At 40.0% G+C, this 23,894-nt stretch overlaps 1 protein-coding gene across 1 annotated transcript; it reads left to right on the forward strand.

Moving 5' to 3' along the window:
- Positions 1-978: 978 nt before the first annotated feature.
- On the forward strand, positions 979-15,109 carry SHISAL1 (shisa like 1; the record flags this gene model as incomplete). Its single annotated transcript, XM_084205667.1, has 3 exons — positions 979-1,045; positions 7,444-7,657; positions 14,788-15,109. The coding sequence occupies 3 exons, from the start codon at positions 979-981 to the stop codon at positions 15,107-15,109; spliced, it is 603 nt and encodes a 200-aa protein (XP_084061793.1).
- Positions 15,110-23,894: the final 8,785 nt, after the last annotated feature.

Below are 23,894 nucleotides of genomic sequence, written 5' to 3' on the forward strand. Positions count from 1 at the left end.
TTTCTTTTTCCCCCAGGCTGCTCCATTGTAAACACATTAGAACAATTTTAGCAGCGCAGGAGTTGGATTCCCTACACCCTGAGCCATCCTGTCTGTGGCCCCAGTGCACACAGGGTTCAGCACAAAGGCAGAATTGACCTCTTCTGTTGTGCCCTGATGTCAGAGTGAGCCCAGCATGCTGGAAGCCTCTGAGACCCAGAGTTAGTTGGATTTATCAGTGATGGCAGTGACAGGTGCCACCAGTCCTCTTGGTGGTGACCCCTGGGACAGTTCCTGCTGCAGCTGCTATTGTGGAATTAAGCTCAAGAGGAGTTTGGACTCACCCTGTCTGGGAAACACCAAGGAGGGCTGGCAGTCAGATCAACTTGCATCACTTCTCACTCCTTGTCCTAGGAAAACAACAAATAATAATCAAAGGAAAGGCTCTGATGCTAATGAAAAGACATTTCTGAAGTGTTTCCAGCCGTCTCAGTTGCTTGACCCACTTTCTGAGCGACTGCACCCTCTAATGGGGTAAAACAGATTGACTTTCAAAGCAGCCAGTTTATTTTTCTATTGTTTTTTCCTTTCTGGCCTTACACATATAATACAACATCCTGTTCTTGTGACAGTAAAACAAACAGAGTTCTGCTGGATGTAGATTACAGAGGACATATGAATATTCAGTAAAAACTTCATATGATTCATCTCTACTCTGGGTTAATGAAAAGTACGTAAACAGCTGTATATCTCCATGGTGAAATGAGAAAGGAATTTTAATCATAGAAAGGAGGATTTATTTCCCTTTAAAAAAGTGGAAAAAAAAATTCAGAAAAAAATTGGTTTTTTTTCCCCCTACTGTGCAAAGCCATCTCATTTTACCAAAGCTTTGTGGGGAAGTGAACATTTGAACAATGAGAGGACATGAAAGAGACATTTAATCATGGTGTTGCATCTTGTCCAACAGGTAATTCTCTAATGGACCAATGAAAGCCAACGATGACAAGTTGTGGTCAACAGTCCTTGAATGTGCTGATGGTTCTGCTTTCATTACTCTTGTCAGCAGGTAACTTTTAATTTATCTTTTAGTGATGTGCGCCGCAGCGAAAAAATAATTGCAATTTAATACTGGGTTCCTACAAAAGAAACAAGACTAAATGATTGTTAATTGTCTAATAAATCAGTCATAGAATCATAGAACGATTAGGGCTGGAAGGGACCTTCAAGATCATCTAGGTCCGACATAAACGAAGCCTCTTTGTATTTAAGAACTGGAAATTGAAATTTGAAATGGAATTGAAAATCACTTCAAGAACTCAGACTGGAAAGTTGAAAGAGTAGCTTTATTTCTTTGGATAAGCTGCTTTTTCAGTTCACCTAAAAGAAAAGAATAATATCTATGCCACCATAAAACACATCCATTTTGCTAAATAACCATCCACTGGAAGCAGAGCAAGTCAGGTTCCAGGTATGTGTTTTTCTGTGTGCACACCAGAGAATGTAAAGCACCTGAAGGATTGAACTTGGAATCTGTGTAATTTTCCTGAATCTAAAGAATTGACTGGACCAGAGACGTTTCTCCTGATGCTTGGTAGTTCTGCTCTAGATGTTTGCAATTAGCACACAGGAAGGATTTATGTGGAAACGTGCTGTTAGACTGAGAATTAGTGGAGTGCTCTGATTATTGTTTGTATTTGTTCATCAGAAGTCATTTATGGCATTAGGGTTTTTTTGTAATCGTGAGTGAATATTTAAAACAAAATTTTCAAAAGTTGTCAGTCCAAAGAGATTTGACTTACATGTTTTTAGTTCAGCATTTTTTGTCCTCCACTCCTGAGGCAGTTTTTAATACAAAAAGACATTTTTTTTCTATCACTGCTTCTTATTCTCTTGTAGTACATCACATCCCCAACCACCAGAGTTAAAATTTTACCAGGCACCATGTTTACTAAAGCATCCTTGTGCTCCAGTCAAAATTGTTACTACTGAGTCTGTGTCTTTAACATTCATGAAATATTAATACTCATATCCTCACCAGTCAGTTCAAGCATGTGTTTTGTTGCCCACAGTCTCATTGCTTGTTTGCAGTGTTCAAGTTGATTCTTGCTAATGATAGTTCATTATTTAGCTCTGACACAGCCCTTTTGCTAACAATGTTATCATATTATCAATTAGAGCACTCCTCTGCCCACGTTAAATCACTGTTTTTCTTTAGAGCCCTTCCCCTGGAATCCCCATGTATGGAACTTTCTAATTGTGGAGCTGTCCTCCTCCTCTGATGGACTGGGATCAGGCACGGGGCCTGGAGCTGCTTCTTTGTCTTCCTCTAGCCTAAAGAAATTTCAAAAATCTACCTCCCTGGTGTAGCAATGAACTTGGTTATCAAGAAGTCTTCAATGAAGTGATCCAACAGGGATCAAGCGTCACAAAACTGTTCCAGCTGCTCCAGGCTCTTCTGTCAATTTTTAGGTTTTTATACCTTTGCCACTCTTTATAGGGGTCTTCTACTAGAGCTGTCCTGAGATCCCACTCCTCCAGCCCATTTCCTCAGGTTGATACAAATTCCTGTCTTGGAGTTGAGTGGGACACTGTGACTGCACTGTGCACTGCGCTATGAAAACACCTGTATTCAGCCACTGGTGTATTCCCTCAAACCCTTGCTTCCTCAAAACCAGACTTTTTTTTTTTTTCCCTCTCTTAGAAGTACTGCCTGTGAAGTGCAATGTTTTTATTTGAAACCAATTACACACAGCTTTTACTTCTTACGTAATTTATCTATTATCCTTGATGACTATTGGCTTTGTAAATGTGTTTCTTATCATTTTGTTGCTCCTTGGATTATAGGTGTTTTATTATCTCATGTCCTATATTAGCATGTAGCATCCAGGCTTAATTTGAAATCATCACAAGTCTTTCATGCTCCTGCCTTGTGGAATTTTGCCACTGTGATCTGTAGGAAGGGGTTTAGGTCATGGGTAACTCACAACACATTTTACAGGAGGAAATTTATTACTATTTTTCAGCCAGCCAATGTACTTTTTTTTGTCCAAGACAGATCAGTTTCCATAAAGGAAAACTACTGGCTTTATGCAGTGAATGATAGGGGATGAGCTGACATGAAAATCTAATGGCAAGATTCCCTTCGAGTGCCCTAGATTTACAGACTTCCATCTGTAAGATATTGCTTCACTTCCAGGTCTTTGGTATACTAAGATTAACAATCTCAGTAATCAATTTCTGGGTGGAAAATACTGAAACTTGAGGTACTTTATTTCAGTGCTAGCAAGATCACAGTGACATTTTAGGGGTGGTAAACACGCACTGGTTTTACTGGGCACACAAGGAATGCATAATAAAGGGAGGAGTACCATGCAGTCATGCTGGAAGGATGACTTTCTTACCACTAACTCTTAGATTGGCTTGGCAAATCTAAACCTTCTTGTTTAAAGGATTGAAACACATTTATAAAATCAGTGCTGACAGCAAGACTTATATTAACAAGCAAAAATCATCAGATTATTTGCACATTACAACATTTTTTCTTTGAAGTAGGAAATGAACATCCACACAGCAAGTTAACATGTGGTAAAATGCATACATATGAATATTTCTGTGGTTCCATATGGAAAGCTGATAAACACCAGCCATCCAGAGAGTCTTGGGGCTTTAAAAATTTAGTATCTGAATTAAAAATGTACATTAGGCAGATCTCTAGCTGTGACTAGATAGAGAAGTAACAGTTTGACATTTGCTGGCTGTGTATTTTTTAAGGTAAAGTAGGTAAGTCTTGAGATGATGAAGCATGACAGACTATCCTCTTGAAATCAGTTAGAACAGAGAGAGGAGCATCTGTGGCAACTGTTCAATAACTGTTTTGAAAAATAGCCTGAGAATTTGCACTCACAACTCCAGACACAGCTGCATCTTTGCAACAGACAACTTAAGGCCTTTACAGGTACAAGGCCTTTATCTGAAGTATTTCTATAGAAAAAAGGTCCTTCAAAACTGGGGATTTAAGTGAAGTTATTTTCAGAAAAAAAAAAAAAAACCCAACCAACCAACCAAACAAACAAACAAAAAACCTTGGAAGAAAATAAATCCCACTTTGTTTATTGTCTCTCTGATGCACAGAGAAGCAAAGACAGCAACTGAAATTACACAGATTATAATAAATTGAGAAAGTGTTTTCTCTGTGTGCTAGGTCTGGCTGGGGTGGGCTCAAGGCTGTGTTTTAGGCTGGTGACCAGAGCAGTGCTGGTATCACAGAGCTCTGGCTGGTGACAGGCTGGCACTGCTGACCTAGACTGACCAAGGTGGTTTCTATTTCATGGGATGGATGCTCAGCAATGAAATTGGGGTGGGAATTTACCCAAAAATTGCTCAGGGACTGGCTGGACATCAGTCTGCTGGTAGTGAGCGATTGCTTAGCATCACTTGTGCTTTGTTTTTTGTTGTTGATCGTTTTGTGGGGTTTTTTTTATTATTTGTAACGGTGTTTATCTCAGCTCATGAATTTTGTCTTCACTTCCGGATTCCCTGGCCCATCCCACTGGGAGGGGGAAGCAAGCAAGCAGCTGTGTGGTGTTCAGCTGCCCAGCAGGGATGACCCACCCCACACTGTCTGCCCAGCTCAGAATGGCATTCAGTCATCACATCATGCCTTATGTAATCATCGACACATTTTGCTATTTAAGGGTTTGCTTGGGACTGTTTTATTGCAGACATCCCTCCTCCTAGGACCTGACGTTATTTCTCTCCTTCCTTCTAAAATTGTGCTTTCCTCAGTTTTCATTCTCAGAGAAGGTTAGGGATTCTTAAACGTGCAGAGGAGTCACGTAGGGATCAGGGGACGCTTCCAGATGTGCAGTTAAACCAAACACTTGGCAGTGACGAGGAAGTTTAACCCCTGAGTGGTAGGGACAGGACCAGAGGCCATGGGCACAAACTGACACAGAGGCTCCCTCCAAATGCCAAGAAATACTTTTTCTCTGTGAGGGGGACTGAGCAATGCCACAGGTTGCTTGTGGAGGATGTGGAGTCTCCATCCTTGGTGATACTCAAAAGCCATTTGGACACAGTTCTGGGTACCAGGCGGCCCTGCCTAAGCAGAGGATTTGCATGAGATGACCTCCAGAGGTCCCTTCCAGCTGCAAACATTGAGGTTTTTTCACAACCCAATCCATCCTGGCACACTTTTATTACTGCTGTGTTAATTCAGGAGGGGCGTGCAGCAAAGTACTTGTTCAAACAAACTCATTCCCATGCAATTACATGCTGGGTGGATTTTGCGACAGAATTTGAACATGCAGATTTGTTACGAGAGTTACAGAGGTTGTTGAAAACCTAAGTCTAAAGAAAGTTTCTTTGCTGATGATAGCATCCTCACATTTGGAACACATTTCTTTTTCCAAAGTAGGGCAAGAACAGGTAGGTAATTCGTTTTCTCAATATTTGTATTCCTTTAGAAATTACTTTCTTCCTGCACTTTCAGTTCCTGGCTGAATTAATCTACAGAAATGATTTCTTCTTTCATGCAAGTAATGATGCCAGGTATATGTGTGCATAACATAAATATTTGGAGTGAGCTTTCTTGACTCACACTGCAGTACAAGATTACTTTGTCATCAGCCTAGTACTCTGGTTTTTGTTCTAGGCTCCCCTTCTCTACACGCAAATAAAGTGATCTGCACTGTCACAATCCTTAAAATTTGTCTTTAAATTAATATATTTTATAAAATTGACAAACAAAAGTGTTAGGAATAGGCTTTTTTTTTTTTTAAGCAAAGTAGAAAAAATTGAGGATTAGACAGGCAAGGTGCACAAATGCAATTGCAGATCAAGAGGGGCTCTGTGCAGAGGGGTACAGTGCAGTTCAGCTAAATCCATGCAAATCTTTATGTGTAACTTCTTGTAGTGGCAAACTGACAGAAAACTCATGCATCAAATTACAAGAGTTAATTCTGTCAGTTCAAAGTGAATATATAATTTATTAATTGGTGTAACCTTGTGAACTGCAGCTGCCCACATCATTGCTGAGCCTCAGTTCTCTAAAGGACAAACATTTCACTGCTAAGAGGATTCAGACTGAGATTCCACATTTCACGTTCCTCAGAGCTTAAGTCCTTTGGGGTGTCTCTGGGGTATGTGTACTCTTCAATGATCATGTAAGGCCTACCATAACACAGACTGTGAATGTGGAAACAAACATTGACTCCTAAAAGTGTGGCATTCACATTGTCTGAAAAAATTCCTTTGCCGAGGATTTTTCTCCTGGGAAGCTGAGAAGTTCTCAGAGAAAAGGAAAACAATTCTTATCTCATTTGCTTCTCCTCTGTTTTGCTCATGTGGAATGTGTTTGGAGATTGTTTACCCACAGGTGATTGTTTCATTGGATTCTGGTGTGAGTTGTTTTCACTCTTTGGCCAATCAGGGCCAAGCTGTGTTGGGACTCTGGAAAGAGTCATGAGTTTTCATTATTGTCTTTTTAGCATTGGGTAAGTATCCTTTCTGTGTTCTTTAGTATAATATAGTATTCTCTAATATAATGTAGTATTATAAAATAATAAATTAGCCTTCTGATAACATGGAGTCAGATGCATCATTCCTGCCTTTGTCGGGGCATTCCCTGCAAATGCAATATAAATTCTTTCAGGGAACTGCATATGTTTGCTTACGACCATTTTGGAAGGGATCTCTACCCTGCCCCTCTGCACAACTGAAAAACTCAGAAACTCAGGGAAACCAAAATAAGAAAACGGTATCAGTGGACAGCTTCTTTTTAACCCCAGTAAAAGTGATGGTGAAATCAGTGTGACACAGGACTGCAAAAAAGAAAAATGTTCTCAGAGCTGTAATAAACACTTTACATGAGAACTTGTTAAAGAAGAAATGTAAGAACTCCCAGGAACACCTGTATTTTATTAGCTCTGTCTATTTGCAAATTCAAAGTTGCTCAGATTTGTTATAGTATTTGTAATGACTGTTTCTGATAGACTATTCCTTATCAAAGACTGACCTTTAGAGAAGAAGAAAAGAAATCAGGAACAGTAAACCAAATGCCATCAAACTTTGATTGCAGTTTCTACACAGACTTTTTGTTCTTATTAAGTCGTCCCAGGAGAATCAAGCATGAACATTGATGTGTGTTGTGGATATCCCTATAACTATAACAGAAGTATGAAAAAATTTCCCTAAATACTTTTGTGACTCTTAACATGGAGGGCATTACTCCCTTCCCTTAAAACAAACAATGATTATCAGAAACATAGAAGCAACAAAACTCAAAATACAACAGAAATCTGAATATTGTTACCTTTAAGTACTAAATGTTAAAACATTGAAAGTTCTGAACTACTGATGTTTTTTGGAAATCAACCAACAGTTGTTTAGCCTTGAAAAATGAGAGTTTGTAGTATGCAGATAACAGAAGTGACTGACAAAGCCAATGTTGTTTTTGTTTTCCAGTGTTGTCCGCACATTTTCGGGTCTGCGAGCCATACACGGACTACAAAGGTCGATACCACTTTGGTTTCCACTGCCCCCGTCTTTCTGACAATAAATCTTACATCTTTTGCTGTCACCATAACAACACAGTGTTTAAATATTGCTGCAATGAGACAGAATTTCAGACTGTTATGCAGATGAACTTAACAGGGAATGCAGATGGATATATGCATAAGTAAGTAAATGAGTTTTAAAGTACTCTCCACCAAACTGTTCCTGGTCTAATAACAGAGTCTGAGGTGCACTTAATGATGAAAGCAATTAGAATAATTGCATATACAGAAAACATTACTAAAAGGTTTTTTGTTGTTGCAGAGCTCCTAAAAGAAAGAATATTTCAGCTTTGCTTTCTTTGCTTTGACATGGGCTATAAACATTGCTAGGAGAGTAAAAGTTGCATATAAATGTGACAAGTAAAAAGTTACATATAAAAGTTAGAAAAGTCTTTTCCCTGACCCTAATTTGATCCAAACTATGTTTAAATGTGCATCAGTAAAAATAAACCCCAGAGCTGTTCATAGGTGAGAGAGGAAGTGAGCTGACATTTTCCATATCAACCCAAATGCCCTTTTTGGAGTCCCTGATGGTTTTGAATCTTAATCTCTTGTAACAAATCACTAGCCTTGGGGAACAGAATGTATTTGCTTTTACCAACATTGTGTGGTCTCCTTGCCTGTTACCTGGGATACTTCCATGTTCTGCCGAGGGCTGTCCCCCGGAATGAATGTCAGTAAGTTTTTTATTTATAAAGAAGTAGGAAGTAGCAAATAGATCTTTGTTACTGAATACCTATTTACAGAAACACCCTTGTGGTTAGGTTAGTTTGCTGTTTAGTATTGACATTCTGGCCACACTGGTCTGCTGTGATTTCCCTTGGTGTAATCCCCAATTCTGATCAATCTGCTTTCCCTGCCATTTTGTTCTGGTATTCAGCCCCTGCAGACAAGGAAAGAGCAGATTAAAGACAGGTGGAATCACAGTGTATGGATTGCTGTTTACAAGAGGATTTTGGTGTTTTCTGTGGTGCCAGTCAACTGGTCTGTTGTATTCCCCCCAATGGGAGCAGGTGCAGGGCTGTTAGGAGATGATGGTGCTGGAACAGGATGCTGGCTGGTCTAACTCATTGTGTGCAGCTGTGCTCAGCTTGAGGAATCAGCAAAGCATTGCCTTCCTTAACACCCACTCCTCACACAGAGCTGCCCAGAGAAATTTCAGTCTTGCATAGGCACAGAAGTTGCATTCTCTAAATTTACCGGTGGTTAATGTGTCAATCACCTGCAAAGACAGACAAAAATAGACTCTACCCATAAAAGATATCTTTAAATCAATGTGGATCTATACTGTTGTGTTACTTCATGTGCAGTTATATAGTTCAGGTGAAATTTTCTTGCCTTGGCTTTGTAGTGCCCCTGGGATCATGAGAACAGATCACACAGAATGCTGGGAGGATCATGTAGTACCAAGTCTGTTAAAGACCAGCCACTTTCTCCACCTTTTGTGCAGCCCAGACAACCCAGCAGCTTTCGCCTGCAGCTCCCCACATCTGGCAACATAAATAGTTCCAGGCAACCAGGGGGAGTTTATAGCCCCAGTGTTCCTACACAGTGTGTGCTCCACACATGCTAAAAAACCAGGGTGTGCTGCCCCTTTGTGTGCTGGGGTGGCCCTGCTCCCTCAGCAGCCCTGGATGTCGGAGAGGTCCTCACTGCACTCTCAGAACAGAAGGGCTCTGCAGGTGGTCACAGACACATCCAGAATCTGCTGCACACTTACACTGGTAAAATGAGCCTCAAGAATGGGCTCGTGAGGCTGTTGCCCCCATGCTTTTCCAGGTCTTTGTCCTGCACACAGCAAATTTGTTTTATTTCTTGCTGTGCTGTTCTATAAACCCTGCATCAGCACTGCTGACCACCCTGTCTCACAGAGGTCGGGATGTTACCATCAAAGGCGGTTCTGACAAACACTTCAGGCTTTTCCCAGTGTCTCAGCAGCTCCTCTGTGTAGTCATGGCCAGAGCTTACTCAGGGAAGGCTCTTCTGCCATTCGTTTCACCAGCAACCTGGAATGTAGAGGGCAACCACCCTTTCCAAGGCAGAGGAACAGGTCCAGGCTGATTGCAAAAGATGCCCTGGGACACAGAGCATTTCTCTGCCTCCAGCGTTGTTTGCCCACTCACATCTGCACATGTAGCAGACACTGAGCTAGCCAGAGCTCCGTGGAGGAGGGAGACCTAGAGATGAGAAAATGCCAACTCATAGTAACTAACTCCGGTCCTCCAGGCCCAGCTTATCTCTCTGTGACCCCATAGGCCCCTCTCCCTAACCCTGACAATTGGTCAGTTCCTGAGCCCTTGTAGCCCTATAAAAGAGGCTACTTTAGCCCATTCTGGCCAGAGCAGAGCTGTCGCCGGAGCCCTTCGCGGACCCTCAATAACCCACTGTGGAACCAGCCGAGCCTGCCTTCTCCTCTCTCTCTGCCTGCCTGAGAAGGCACTGCTTAAGCCAAGGTGCCTTTAGCAAGCTAAGAGCTGAAATTATAAAAGAGCTGAGGTCACTGAGAGCTGATCATCCCTGGGCTTCCTAAAGTGGCCACGGCTATAGAGCAGTTCAGGTCTCGGACCCCCGGCCTCTGGAAGGCTGAGCTATCCAGCCCAAGGCTGCTCACCTGGGGCACCCTGATCCTGCAGGGATCCAGCTAGAAGCAGCCCTGTGGCTTTTCATGCACACACTCCTGGAGAAATAAATCCAGGGGTCTTCACATCACAGGGCTGTTGTGTATGAAAGCAGTTTGGAAAAAAAAAAAAAGAGTTTGGTATTCTGTGAACTACAGCATTCATTTTGATAAAAATATTTAGAACAAAAGTATGATAGTAGTTTTCATGTAGAACTAGTTTTTAAAAGTCACCTTGTTCAAATGTGATGGAGAAAGAGGTACCTGTGTAGTTTTTGTTGGTAAGATTTGTGGTTGAGAGCCACCTGCAGACTATTTACCATCCAGTCCAGGACTCCCTAGGGGCATCAGCTCTGTGTGAACTTTTGCAAAGGTATGTGACATCCTACTGGATACAGTAAAAATCCTCTGGAGCCGTGGTGTAGAGAAGTGCAGGAATGGAACTGGTGTTGCCTTGTTCCTCAAACATCACTGCTGATAAATCTGTCAGGAGCAGGAAGACGAAGAAATGCTGCTTCCTACGTAAAACTCCACCCGTGGAGTAAGACAGGAGAGATCTCCTCACCCTGAGCTCAGGGATATTGGTAGAAAACTCCCTGCTATTTTTAGAAGGAGCAGAAAGAAGAGAACCATATGTGCCTACATTAAAAACATTGCAAAAAGCTTCTTAAGTAATACTCTGACTTTATCTATCGTACACAATAATTTGGATTCTAATGCTTCCAGGCTTCAGTTTACAGTGACAAAGTCAGCTCTTTGTTTAGATCTAATTTCACACACCACTGGAAAAAAATCTAATGAAACCTATTGTACTGTGGCAAGGGAGAATAATTTAAGATATGGGAAAAGCAATGAACTTTAAAAAAATGTATTATAGTTTTCAGGGAAGAGTGATTCAACATTATTGCTTGGTTTATTTCAATATTATTATTTGGTTTATTTTTCCCCTTAGCCATTCTTGTGATTACCAAAACAAATTTCTTGTTTTATAATACAGTTGAGGGAAAAAGTTAATGAAGTGACTTGAGACTTCTTTGATATGGCACAGTTCAAAAGGCACATTTGTCTTCACCAGTCCCACAATGCAACTATAGCCACATTTATTTACATTTTTCCATTACTGTAACACAATATTTATATGTTTTTTATAAGAGAAAAATATGGGAGTATTGTATATTTACAATCATACAAATTAATCGGTCTATAATATTTTTGAATGTGAATAATTAATTTAGTATGAAATATAGAAATAAAAATTATGTCTAACAGACAGGAAAAGCTCTGTAATCCAAAGTATTTTCCCTTAAAACTGTCTAAGAAATTGTTTAGCTATTCTTAAAAGTAGTATTCACTTGAACTAGTTTGTCTAGTTTCCATAGTCAGGTTTTCTGTTGTGCATATTTTGGTGGATTATCAGTAGTACTGCTATGATAGGAGTCTTTAATCTGCTACATTGGTCTGGCAGTCTGCAGTGTATCCGTGTTTTTCCTTATCCCTTAGTTTGATTTGTCAGAGCGGAATGGCTTTTGCACACCTCATTCCAACACTCAAAGCAGTGTGAGAACAGAATAACACCATCTTTTTCCAGGTACTGACTGTGCCCTGCAGAAATGGCATTTGCTTAAATAGCACTCAGAAAGTCATCTTTACAAGAAAGAAAAAACAATAAATCATCAATTCCCCTACCAACTGTTGGCAGGGAGCACCTCTCATGTACGGCAGGAACAGATTCCTCAGGAAAACCCAGGACTGGACAAAGGCCTGGAGATAATTATAAACGAAAAATGGGGGGAAAATGTCATTTAAAGCATAGATGCAAAAACTGCACTGGTTCCTTGCCACAGCTGTAACCTTTCCTAGGGGCAGCACTTATTGTTACCAATCCAAGGAACTGCCCCTTTTCAGTAGAACAGGGGAGGGAACTATTTCTGTGACCGCCTGCCCACATTTAAACTCTGCAGCTGTAGATTTCAGCCTGCAATTCTTCAGATTTGTTGGTTTTTCCAAACCTGAATTCCCAAATGAGTTATTTTTGTTCCTGTGCTCCACATAAAACCCAAGAAAATCTACTAAAAAGATACAGGCTACTCATAACCATCTTGTTATCTGTCCTAAAAAGTGAATGAGTGAGATGGATGCAACTTGTTACACCCTGTAATGGAACAAACACTATAATTCGAATCTCAGCAAATTTAGAATCTCTTCACACTTCAGTTTTAGTAAAAATTAAACTTCTGCCCAAAAGAACAGGAAAACCAGATTGCAAGAATAAACTGACAAATCATTCAGGTCGGTGAAATGAGAGCAAATCCTACAAGTTTTTGTATTCCAAGTTCTTTTCTGTTTCTGGCCTTACTGTTAATCCATGTAAATAAGATTGTTTATTTTCTAATGAGGACATCTTTATTTGCAGGTCAGTTTTAATTTTTATTGGTAGCCATCAGAAAAATTGCCATGTTCTTCCACCTTAGTAGTTGGAGAAACAGAAGTTACCAATGTATGGAAAATCTTTCTGCATACTAAACATACTACTTACTATTTTTACTTGTGATTTTTCACATGGCATTTTTGATAGTGCTGTTGTTCCGTTGTCTGTTAATTGATATAAAGCAGCCTTTCATTTTTTGTACTTGTGAGAAACAGATGTTTTTTAGGAGGAGCAGATTAATAGCTTACATATTGGCATGATTATTAAAGTGCTGCTTTAAATTGGAACACTCAAAATAGCTCTTAATTTTCACTAGTCAAAATTTTGGTGGGTAAAATTAAATTCCTAAAATACAAAAAAAAAATTCTTTTGAGTTAACATGAAGGAATGTTTTTGCCTCTCTCATTGTGGCCAAAACAAATGTTTTCTTAGTGTGGGTCAAACACAGCTCACCTGCATGCAAAATGGATCCTATTGGCAATAATGATGAGCAAGATGGCATTTGTCCAAGTGCATTTCTTCCTGACTTTTCCAGCCTTTGCTTGCATTTTATTTATGTTAACAGAAAATGGAAGCATTTACCCCCAACAGGACTAAATCTACTGGAAGTCAAGAAGATCACTGCTGAGAAGCCTGGATTAACCAGATCCTGTTTTACTTTCAAGGGCCTTAAGTGCAGATTTTAGTGCATTACTAAGATCTACCCTCTGTTGTGTGAAGTTAGGCTTGCATGTGTAAGTCTTTAGCAGAGATAAAGACTCTGGAGTTAAAGGTTTTCAGAACATTAAACTTTGCCTACTTCTAATCCTTCTGGAAATGTTCTGATTTCTTTCTTTTTTTAAAATTTTAATTCTAGGCTTGTGTAGTCCTAAAGTTATACAGGAAGTGAGCCATTATCAGCTTGGACCTTCCTCTTGTTACTTAGTTATGTAAAATGGAACTTCATTTAATCTAAGGGCATTATAGCTGTGTAGTGGAAAAATCATTCCCTGAAGGGAAGAATCACTCTGTTGAAGTGCTGACAGACAGCAACACAGACAGTAAAATACTGATTTCTTGTTTCAAATCCTGATTTTTTTAAAAGTATAAAATGGAAGAGTCATACAATAGTTTAAATAGAAATGAAAGTTCAAAGCAAAGACTTGAAATCTTTTGATCCAGAAAGGCTGGAGGACATGTTTTTAGAATACCAAAATACCCTTCTGGTTTGCATGTCTTCTCATCCTTTTTTTTCTTCTTGCAGCATTTCCATTTTCATCAATGTCCTAAAAAAATATGATTTCCTCCAAGTTTCTGTGACTGGCTGTGAACAGAGAGCATGGTTGAGTGTGTGTTCAGCTTTGAGTTCAGTTCCATGCAGATGTGGGTTGCCCACCTATGGCTCACATACAATTTTTCTGAGACTGCCTTCCTAATGACATTTTTTCCTAACGTCCCTCCTGCTTCCTCTTGGTTTTACGGTATCCAGTATGTGTACTTCAACATTAGTTCATGGGTCTAGATCAGCCTTTCTTTTGCTTTCTACCTAACAATCTCATTTTTATACATTTCTTTCCATGTCAGCTCTGATCTCATTCTCCCCACTCACACAGTTTCCAATCCAAACCGCATTTACACCTGACAGTAATTTTTCTTATAATACTTCATCCCCAGCAGGGTATTAGCACTTCTTCCCCTTTTTGATCTCCACATTTTTGACCCCTTACACTTTTTCCTCCTGTTTTCCCCCCCTTTCTTTAAATACCATTAGTCATCTGTCACAGCTTTACAGCTCTCTGCACCACATAATTGCCATGGCCTTTATCTATATATACACATTATAAGTACACCAACATATACATCTCAGTGTTGTACATATTTTCTTTCCTGTCAAGTGCATTGTCTAACATTATTTTGCCAATGTTCTTCCTTCCTAAAATTTATTATCAGCCATATTAAGAGGCCTTTGGCAGCCACTCTGGAAAGCCTATGGACAGATTAGAAGGACAAAAATTTTTGTAAGACAGGTGGCTTTAGTTTCTAAAACCCATGCTTGTAGCAGAATTCATATTGAAAAAATAGCTTAATTTTAAACACACATGTTTTGGAACAAAATTTTGTTTCAGCCATCTATAAATAATTAATGAAACAAACGACATTGATGAACTAACGCAGTGACCACCACTAAGAGATAACTTTCTTTGTTGTCCTTTTTCTTCCTTTCACAGCAACTACAGTGCACTGTTGGGAGTGTGGATCTATGGTTTTTTTGTGGTGATCTTACTGATACTGGACCTTTTATATTACTCTTCAATGAACTATGATATTTGCAAATTTTACCTGGCCCGTTGGGGAATCCATGGAAAGTGGATGACACCGGGACAGAGTCGATGGATTAACCCTGCTCAGGATCCAAGACAGACACAGCCTCAGCCAGAGACACAGCCTCAAACTCAGCCCCAGCCTCGAACATCACAGACAGTACACACCTTAAAAGGAGATGCTTTAAGCCCACCCCTGGTGTCTTTTCAGAGTACATCTGCCTGGTAAGTAAGCTCAGCCATAATGAGGTATATTCTTTTGCTGTTTTGAAGTTTGAAGAATCCCCTGTGTTTGGAAGTGCCTGTGCATTCAGGCTGAACAGCACCACTACTAGCACATAATTATTTACATTGTGACCTGTCTTGCTGAATTACTGCTTGGGAGTAATGTCTTACTCTGAAATATATTAAGTCATCTTTTAATCCTTTTTTTGGAGAAACAGGTGCTGCCATCTTTCAGTGCTGAGCAGTTTTACTACTGTATCGTGCAAACAAACTACAAATCTGCATCAACTACAAACATAGTTTTAATCTGGCCTCAAAGACTAATTGCTATGTGTGTTGGTTGCTCTGGTTCTAAAAGACTCTATAAATAGTGACGTTGGGATAGCTTCAACGTGAGATGTCACAAATCCTCTCTATTTGTGGCATGAGACACAGAAACAACATAAAAACCAGGTTAGTTTTTTATATGCACAGCCAAAAAAGCTTTGCTAGATCTCATTTGACAGAGTGTCACAAGTAGGCTCCTGTAAGGTTAAATGCTATGAAACTGAGACAAAACCTCCAACAAAACCCCTCAGACCAAAAGAGAGGCAGATCTATGACAGCAGGCAGTACTTGCAGTATAAATAGAAAAAATTAAACATATCCACGGGACAAAATGACGTTGAATTATTTTGGACTTGTTTTGCAAGGAAAATGAAAGCAAAGGGAGAGAGCTGAGTAACACATTTCTCTGAAAAAGGTGTCAAGAAAGGCAGAGACTTTTTTTCTTACCAAGAAAGCATTAGTACTTGGAAGGATGCAGAGAGAGTACCGAGTCACCACTGTATTTTAGAAGAGTTCCAGAAGGCTGAGTGTTGAATTTTGGCAAAACTAAGTGATCTAAGAATGTGCAGAGTGAAAAAGATGACAGCAGTTCCTGGAGCTGTGGAGCACATGAAGCCTCAGCACTGATGTCGGTCTGAAACCTTTGGGTATCGCTGGGTTGCAGTGATTGGCCTTTGGTTTCATTTGCCCCTTAATTTTAAGGGTAAATAGAGAGCAAATAGAGCTAAAGATTTGTTGCAATAGGGAAAGAAGTGATGGTTAATTCACTGATACAGGAGGTTGCTTGGTACTGGAGCCAGTCCTGGATGTATGCTCTGCAGATCAGACTGAAGTACCATTCCAGCAGTGCTTGCTCAAACAGAAGAGTCTGAGGCTGCTACTTAAGAGAGAGAATTGCTTGTACTTTGTTGTGAGCATCCTCCTTTTAATTTCCTCTTTCCTGGCTCTAATTCTTCCAGCTTTTTTGCGCATTGATTTTCCAGTCTCCAGTTAAAATTGCCATGTATGTGAAGAACTACATTTGTAGTACAGTAATGGTATCCTGGCTTAATATGCGTGTGTACATGCACAAAAATGACTGCATCTGCTAATTTATGTGCTATTAGTTTGCTCTAACATTATAAATTGAAAGCATTCAATATTCTTGAAGGCTTGATTCCTGGTCACCTCATGACTGACTCCTGTTCTGTTTCTTTGCTTTTCCCAAAGCGTTAAGCAAGCCATGTATATTAGGATCAGGTGAGCACATCCCATATGTTCCTTGTCCTGTGTTGGCAGGAGATGAGCCACTCCAGTAACACTCACTTTTTCCCCAGTGAGCTGTTTGTGCTCCCCTCAGCTTCCACAGAGTTATTTTCCCCTAGTCCTTTCCTTGCTCGGTGGAAGAAACAAGTAGATGCTTCCTTATCAAAACCCCATTTATCCCCTGTATTTCAGCATGTAAAACACTACACTAGCTTCTATATTTTCATTCTTGTAACCTGCAACTTTTGGAACTTGGAGCCTCTGAACCAAGAGCACAGATGATTCAGTCTTAGTTGGATACAGAAAAAATAGCAATAGGCACTGGTGATCACAGGCAAGATGTTTAGCATGCAAAAGAGGATTTTGAGTAAACAGCTCCCTCAGAAAATGACAGATTTGTGTACTACAGCAATTGCTAAAACAGTGGGGAGTGGGTTGCCTGGCTATTTATTTCTCTGTTAGATAATCTGCAGGTTATATAGATGAAAATATGATAATTTTGCCCTACAGAAATTAAGCTTAGTTTCACAGTCTGATTTTCTGCTGCAGTCTATATTTGATGAATGACCTCAGTACTGTTTTCTCAAAATGTAACCATACTATCAGTGGAGAAGTGAACACTTACTGGATTTGTAATCTCCATCCCCATTTTTAAAATCACTGAGTCTATTAAAAGACCTGTTTCACATTTTCTACCTGAAATTCCATTATTCTAGGTTATGACACCTGCTTTGGTAACACACCAGGCTTCCAGTCTAAAAAAAAAAATCAACTTTTCAGTTTATGTTGCCATTTTAATGTGTCCTAAACTTATCCCAGCTTTTCTGTCTGCAGGGAAAAAAAGCATTTTTCTTTAGCACCTCACAAACACACTATGTGTGTATGTGTGTGTGTATATATATAGGATATACCGTTAGAATGGTTCCTGTGTACAGATGAGCATTTTGAAAATGCAGAATACATCTTTGAATCCTGACAGGTATGGATGGACCCCCACTCATAAAAAACTTAAATACAGTTAAAAACATTTTCCAAACCAGTTTTCAAGTTTTTGTGATGACAGATGTTGTTCAAATTTTTAACTTCCTGTACTACATTCATCTGAGCACAGCTAAAAAGGTGCCCATTCTAGAAGACACTAAATGATGATGATAGGAAAGGGATTCTTGCAAATCCCTTGAGTACTGCAGAGAACTGACAGTGTAAGGAACTGTCCCAAGAAGGATGTCAGGATTAACCTAAAGCTTGTAAAATAGTTTTCAGATCTTTCTGGATTAAAAAAATCTGTAACTGGTTTTTATTTCAGCATTTCTTTCCTTGCCCTAGTTTAAGTCCTATGAATTGGCAAGGAATTGGGTATGTCAGAAAGAAAAATCAAGCAAGTTTATAATATAGAGTGGGTAGAACCATCGCTATGATGTTTAAACATTTGTCACAGTGGATCACTTCATTGTTTACTTGAGACAAAGAGAACCATGTATAGCCATAATATTATTATAAGTAAAGAGGTCTGGAATCCATTAGGCAAGCTTCTGGCTGCTCTTGCAGTGTTGTGCCAGGATAGGAAGGAAAATCATTAATCTCAGGAGCATCCAACCCCATTTGGACTAACAAATGGGTTTGCTTCATCCTGTAGCGTGTGGATTTTGCAGCCCAACTAATGCTGATTTCTTCTTTAGTATGAAAACCACCTGAGGGCTGCCCAAGGCCTGTGTGGGCAGAAGGTCATGGTGGATGCACCTTCTGCAACCCCAGCTCCGGCACAGCCTGCAGTGACTGAGCTCACACGGCCGTGCCTTCTCTCCTGGTGATCCTTCAGAGCAGGAGCTGGGCCCTCCACACTCCCTGGCCCGAGGGAGAACCTGCAGTCTGGTTACCTGAGCAAGCTTTTACACCTGGAAATGGAACTGCAACAAGCAGCAGGCAAATTATTTCTACTGCTCAGCAAAGTAAAAGCCAGGGAGGCGATAAAATGGAATATTGCCAGTTGGGGAATTGAAATCCTGACTGCTGAAACAACTTGTTCTCACAACTGTGGCAATATTGTTAATTAATAGCAATTAAAACAGACTAAAGAGGAAGATCACATTAGTGTGGGCCAGGGCAGCCTGGCAGAATTCTTCCAGGTCCTCTGTGGCTGTGTTTTGTTCCGGATGTGAGAGGAAGACCTGATCCCTCAGCCTTGCTCTGCTGATGTTAAACTCCTCCTCACCTCCATCAAGGATGCAAATCACAGGGAATAAATACAGTCCTGAAGTCCAACATTTGCTTCTGTGTTCTTTGCTTTTCTGCACAACAGCAGGCAGAGGCGCTGCCTGTGATCACACACGAGCTCTGTGACTCTCAGTTTCAGAAACCTGCTGCCTGGCTTGAACCAGGAAAGGAGCAGCCCAGCAGGGCTAGCCCCTGTTATTTCCTTCACACAGCTGGACTGGATTAGGCAAAGGCAAGTCTTTTTTACTTTCCCTTATTAAATGCTGGAATCTGCTTTTGCTGTGAATTCCTCTGGGGCTCTTTGTCTTTCGGACACCAAATAGAATAGTTTCTAGTCTGCTGCTATTCACCTGCTACTTGACACCTCTTCAGATGACTACCAAAGCACCAGAGAGAATAAAGCCCATAAAAATACTGGCAGAGTTTAGGAGCCAGCAGGTAACTGATCATGTCCTCAGCAACTATACAAAAACCACACTAATATTTTGCTGGTGGCTAAAAAGAGCTTGTGAAAGAATTTGCTTTGATAGCACATTTGGAAACAGGATATAGGCTATCCCTGCAATCCTTCCTTCAGTGACTTGTAGGAGCTGCAGTCTTGCCTGTGACATGGGACATGAGTGCTGCAGCAGGTCACTGTGCACAGTCCACCAAGATCACGAGCCATTGTGGTAACAGGAGTTTGTGCAGAGGCTGCTCTTGATATAATTATTTATAGTAAACAAGGGAAAGAAGCTGCCTCCTTCCATTTGAGGTAAATAAGATCTCAACTTCACATTTTCAGAATTACTTCACTGAACAGCAGTAGGATGTGCTGTTTTAAAGATGCAGAATTTTGCATCATATGGCCAAGCATAGTTTTTATTTAGAGCCCCTACCTAGACTTTTATGTTAGACTAAATTTGGCAAGTCAGAGCGTGAGAAATTTGGGTTTTTTAAAAAGATGAAAAAAAAATTAATACTTGTATTGTGCTTTTTTGAAAGAATTCTCTGGGAATTGACATGACCTAGAAAATCTGTTTGGTTACAAAGATTAGGTGTGTAAGGCTACATCTACCATTATCTGTGGGCCTCCAATGCCTTTGGAATATATTGGGTTAGAATAACAGATAATGCTGAATGTATTTTCTTCTAAATATTCTTACCTTGCTTGCTGGGAACTGCATAACTGTTAAAACAGAAATTAGCTCTACCCTAGCCCAAACCAGCGCATCAGGGCAGGAAGCCAACAGCACTAACACATAGTGGGCTTGGAACCAAACACCTCAAAATCTGCAGTGCTCCAAGTCTTGTTTGCTTGCCTTGATACAACATGCAAAAAATTGGGAGATTCTGGTTCTGTCATTTGAATTTAAATAATTCAAGTTACCGAGTGCCTACTTCCTTTCTTCCTTGTGCTTAGAAATTCACTGTTAGCATGTGAAGTTAAGCCAATAAGCAAGGTTTTTGTCCAGTTCAGTCTAAGTCTTTGTGTACCTAGATATGCACAAACTGCATCTTTTGTCAATACCTATGTAGTACACGTTGTTCATTTCATGCCATATTCTCCTTTTCCTCTGGCTCTGTAAATTATAGACCCCATATTGATTTCTCTACATTTTTAACTTCAAATTCATGGCATGTGGGATTATTGATATTCCCTATTGCAGCTGTTTCTCAGCCTTTTCATTGAGTTGGGACTGTTGCATTCATCAGCTTCAAGAAAATCTTTCTTTTGAAGGGACTGTACAGTTGAAGCAATTTAACTTAAATATGATAATGAATTGTGAGAAAATAGTAATTAGTAACTCACTTAAAAGTGAGTGGTTAAAAGGTTATCTGAGTAATATTGCTGAATGACTCTTCATGCTGAGAAATGAAATCTAGTAAAACCAGAAAACCAGAGCTGAACATCTTCCATATTTAAATTTCCTCATCTGTTCTGGATAGAATTTTTTGCAGTGAGATCATTACCTCATCCCCATGATACAGATATGGAATGACACCACTGAAGTAGCAGATAGCAGCATAAAATTTATGTGAAATCAGAACACTCCAATTAAGCACACAATTTTACTGCATAATGTCACAACTCTGTAGCATCGCACAGGAAGGAGTTTGACATCCCAAACTGCATCAACCAATTCCATCTCCTCTGTCACAATAGGAACCAGTAAACTTTAAAACACTCTATAAATATTTTGATAGTTACAGAAGTCCTACCCCTGGCCTCCTCTTGGGTGCTAGATGCTCAACAGTAATTGAGTAATGTTTTACACATTTTAAATATGCACAGAAAAATAAAATAACATCCTCACTTGGGTTCTGAAGTACAACAGAAGAACTTCAGCATCAGCCAAAGATATTTCCAGGGATAGAAAGAATAAAAGGGGAGATGTTGAGAAGCTGGAGTTAATGATTTAAACAGACAATCCTTACTTTATGCAACGTGGCAACAGGATTTCTAAGTAGGAGATTTAGTTAATTCATTGTTCTGAACGGAAAGAAAGCACATTTCAAAAATAAAACAGAAAAAAATATAGACAGGATATTGCCCATCTTCAGTAGTTTATGCTGCAGAGAACTACTTAAAATACCTGCAGAACAACTTTCTATGTACACTTGGTGCTTTTAACAGATGTGAGAAGGAAGAAGAACAAACAAGGTAAGAATCTCTGAAGTAAGATGCCACTGCTTTCACCTTGGAAAAGGAACTCCTAATGTATATTTTGGATGTCAAAAAACAAGTAGCTCCCTTAACTCAAGGAGTACTGAAGATCCTGTGCTGACCTATTTGTTATTTTCAGAGTTATTATTTAGCAAAAAGCCATATGTAATAAATAATCCTTCTGCGGGGTAGTAGAAGATCTTTTAGGTAAGCTAAAATTTCTGTGTGAAATGATGGCATATTATCAGATACCAGACATTAATGGAATAATCAGAAACTTGCATGATAATACTGAAGGCAGGACCGTAAATGGTAACAATGTCAGACAATTATTTTCAGTGAGAGCTGAGGTCAGGAATCTACTACATCATTACTTTTACTGTCCCTGGCCCCTGATGAGATCATAATGAAAGCAACCACAGTAGTCATTTCACCAGAGGAGTGCTAAAACTTGTCTGTATGACCTTGTTTTTATAATTATGTTTCACTGAACAGTTCAAAAAAAGAACTTAAAAGAAAAGAACCAAAAATTAGACACAGATTTTCATTATTAGCAAGGTATCAGATATATCTTGGCTGTTTAAGTCTCAAAAGCAAAATAGATCAAGAAGCACTGAAATCTATGTCATTGTACTCTTCATTGAGACATGAGAGAATGCTGATGTCAATCAGCAAACAATTTTCAGGCACTTGAAAGCTTTTGGGGAAGTTAGGTGATCAACACTGTCATAAATATGCACAGACACCTACAATTCACCGCAGGAAAGAACCATACCTCCGAGGAGAGTCTGAAATCCACAGAGAAAGTTTCTCAAAAATTTGCGATGCTGAGGAGATAAAAGCAGCTTAAGGCATGAAATGGCAGGAACATGACATGTCACTGGAACACAAAAATGCTGCTAATGTTAGTCCCACCTCAGGTGACAACATGAACCCAAAACAGAACAAGTGAGGCACATAGCTTCAAACACTGTGAGATGAGTTTAATCAGCACAACACTATGCAGCCTGCATAGAGCAGCAGCAGAGGAGTAATTGGTTGGAACTTGGCACCCATCATAATTTTTACAGGAATGTAAAAAAGGTGTCTAAAAAGTGGTTATGTGTGGAAATAAGCTGCCTCACCTCACTTCCCAATGGGATTATCTGTTTCCTGGTGTTTCTGTATAGTGGGAGCCTTTACTAAGGCTCCAGAGAATCTCAGAGGTGGAATGACTTGGGAGACAGAGCAATTGACAGTAAATGTTAAAGGCAGAAATGGAAAGGTGTTTGCACAGCAGCTCACAGCAGAAAAATTACTCATATCTGGAAGGGAGCAAGCTCCACCCACAATTTTCCTTCCTGAAGAACTGGTGCTCTGGTACATCAGGGAGGAGTTTATGCACAAAGGAGTTGTCCTAGTTACAGGAATTGTGTGTATTAACGAGCTGATCATATCCCTGAGCTGTGCTCTGCTGAGCACACACCACACAGGCTGCCTCCTGTCTGCTGGAAATCACTGCTGGATGTCACATGGAAAAGGAACTGCAGTGAGCTTCTTCAGGAATTACAGTAAATTAATTAAACAGTCATTAAGTATATTCTGAGTTGATTACTGTTACAGATTTTGGTCACTCACACATAGGATGGAGGCAAAGTAATTTTCAGTTGCATTCACAGTCCTTGGAAAGTGGTGAGTCACAGGGAGCTGCTGAAGCCAGCACCTGTTACCTGCTCATCCCCAGCACAGCTTCACCAAAAACATTCTGAAGTTGTGACTGGAAGGCAGCCAGACATCAGCTTTCACTCACCAAAAACCTGCCAAACTTCTCTCATGCTGCTGAAGTTCACAGCAGCCAGAAGAACACCAGCCTGATTTGAATTTTAAGGCATTGTAAAGAAAATTACATGATGGAATGAGAGTTGACTCAATTTATTTTTTTAAATACTCACTGAAACCTCTTAGAGCATAACAAGAATAGGCATCCCAATTAAAAAGAGCCCCAGTGTTTGCATGAACAATAAAAAGAAGACAAAATTGGGGATGCATTTTTGAGGGTTATTGTGGGATGACGGCTAAACGAGCAAATTTGGAATTCTGGAGTTCATGGAGAGGAGATGCCAATTAGAAGTAGGGAACTATTGTATCACAAGTAGTCCAAGATTGCTAGAGGGATCACCACCTTCCCTAGGGCCTGCAGCAGGAAAAATCCTAGTGACAGATGGGAAAGCATTCAGGAAGAGCTGCAGAACTTAACTGACTTCTGCAAAGTTTGTCAGACTATGGAGTTAAAGAAGCTCAAGGCTAAAAGAACATTAAAAGGCAATTTGAGCTCAGTCTGTAAATTCTTCATGGCCAGGAGATTTCAGATAGCAGA

Source organism: Fringilla coelebs, assembly GCF_963513975.1.
Source record: "Fringilla coelebs genome assembly, chromosome: 5".
Taxonomy (NCBI): domain Eukaryota; kingdom Metazoa; phylum Chordata; class Aves; order Passeriformes; family Fringillidae; genus Fringilla; species Fringilla coelebs.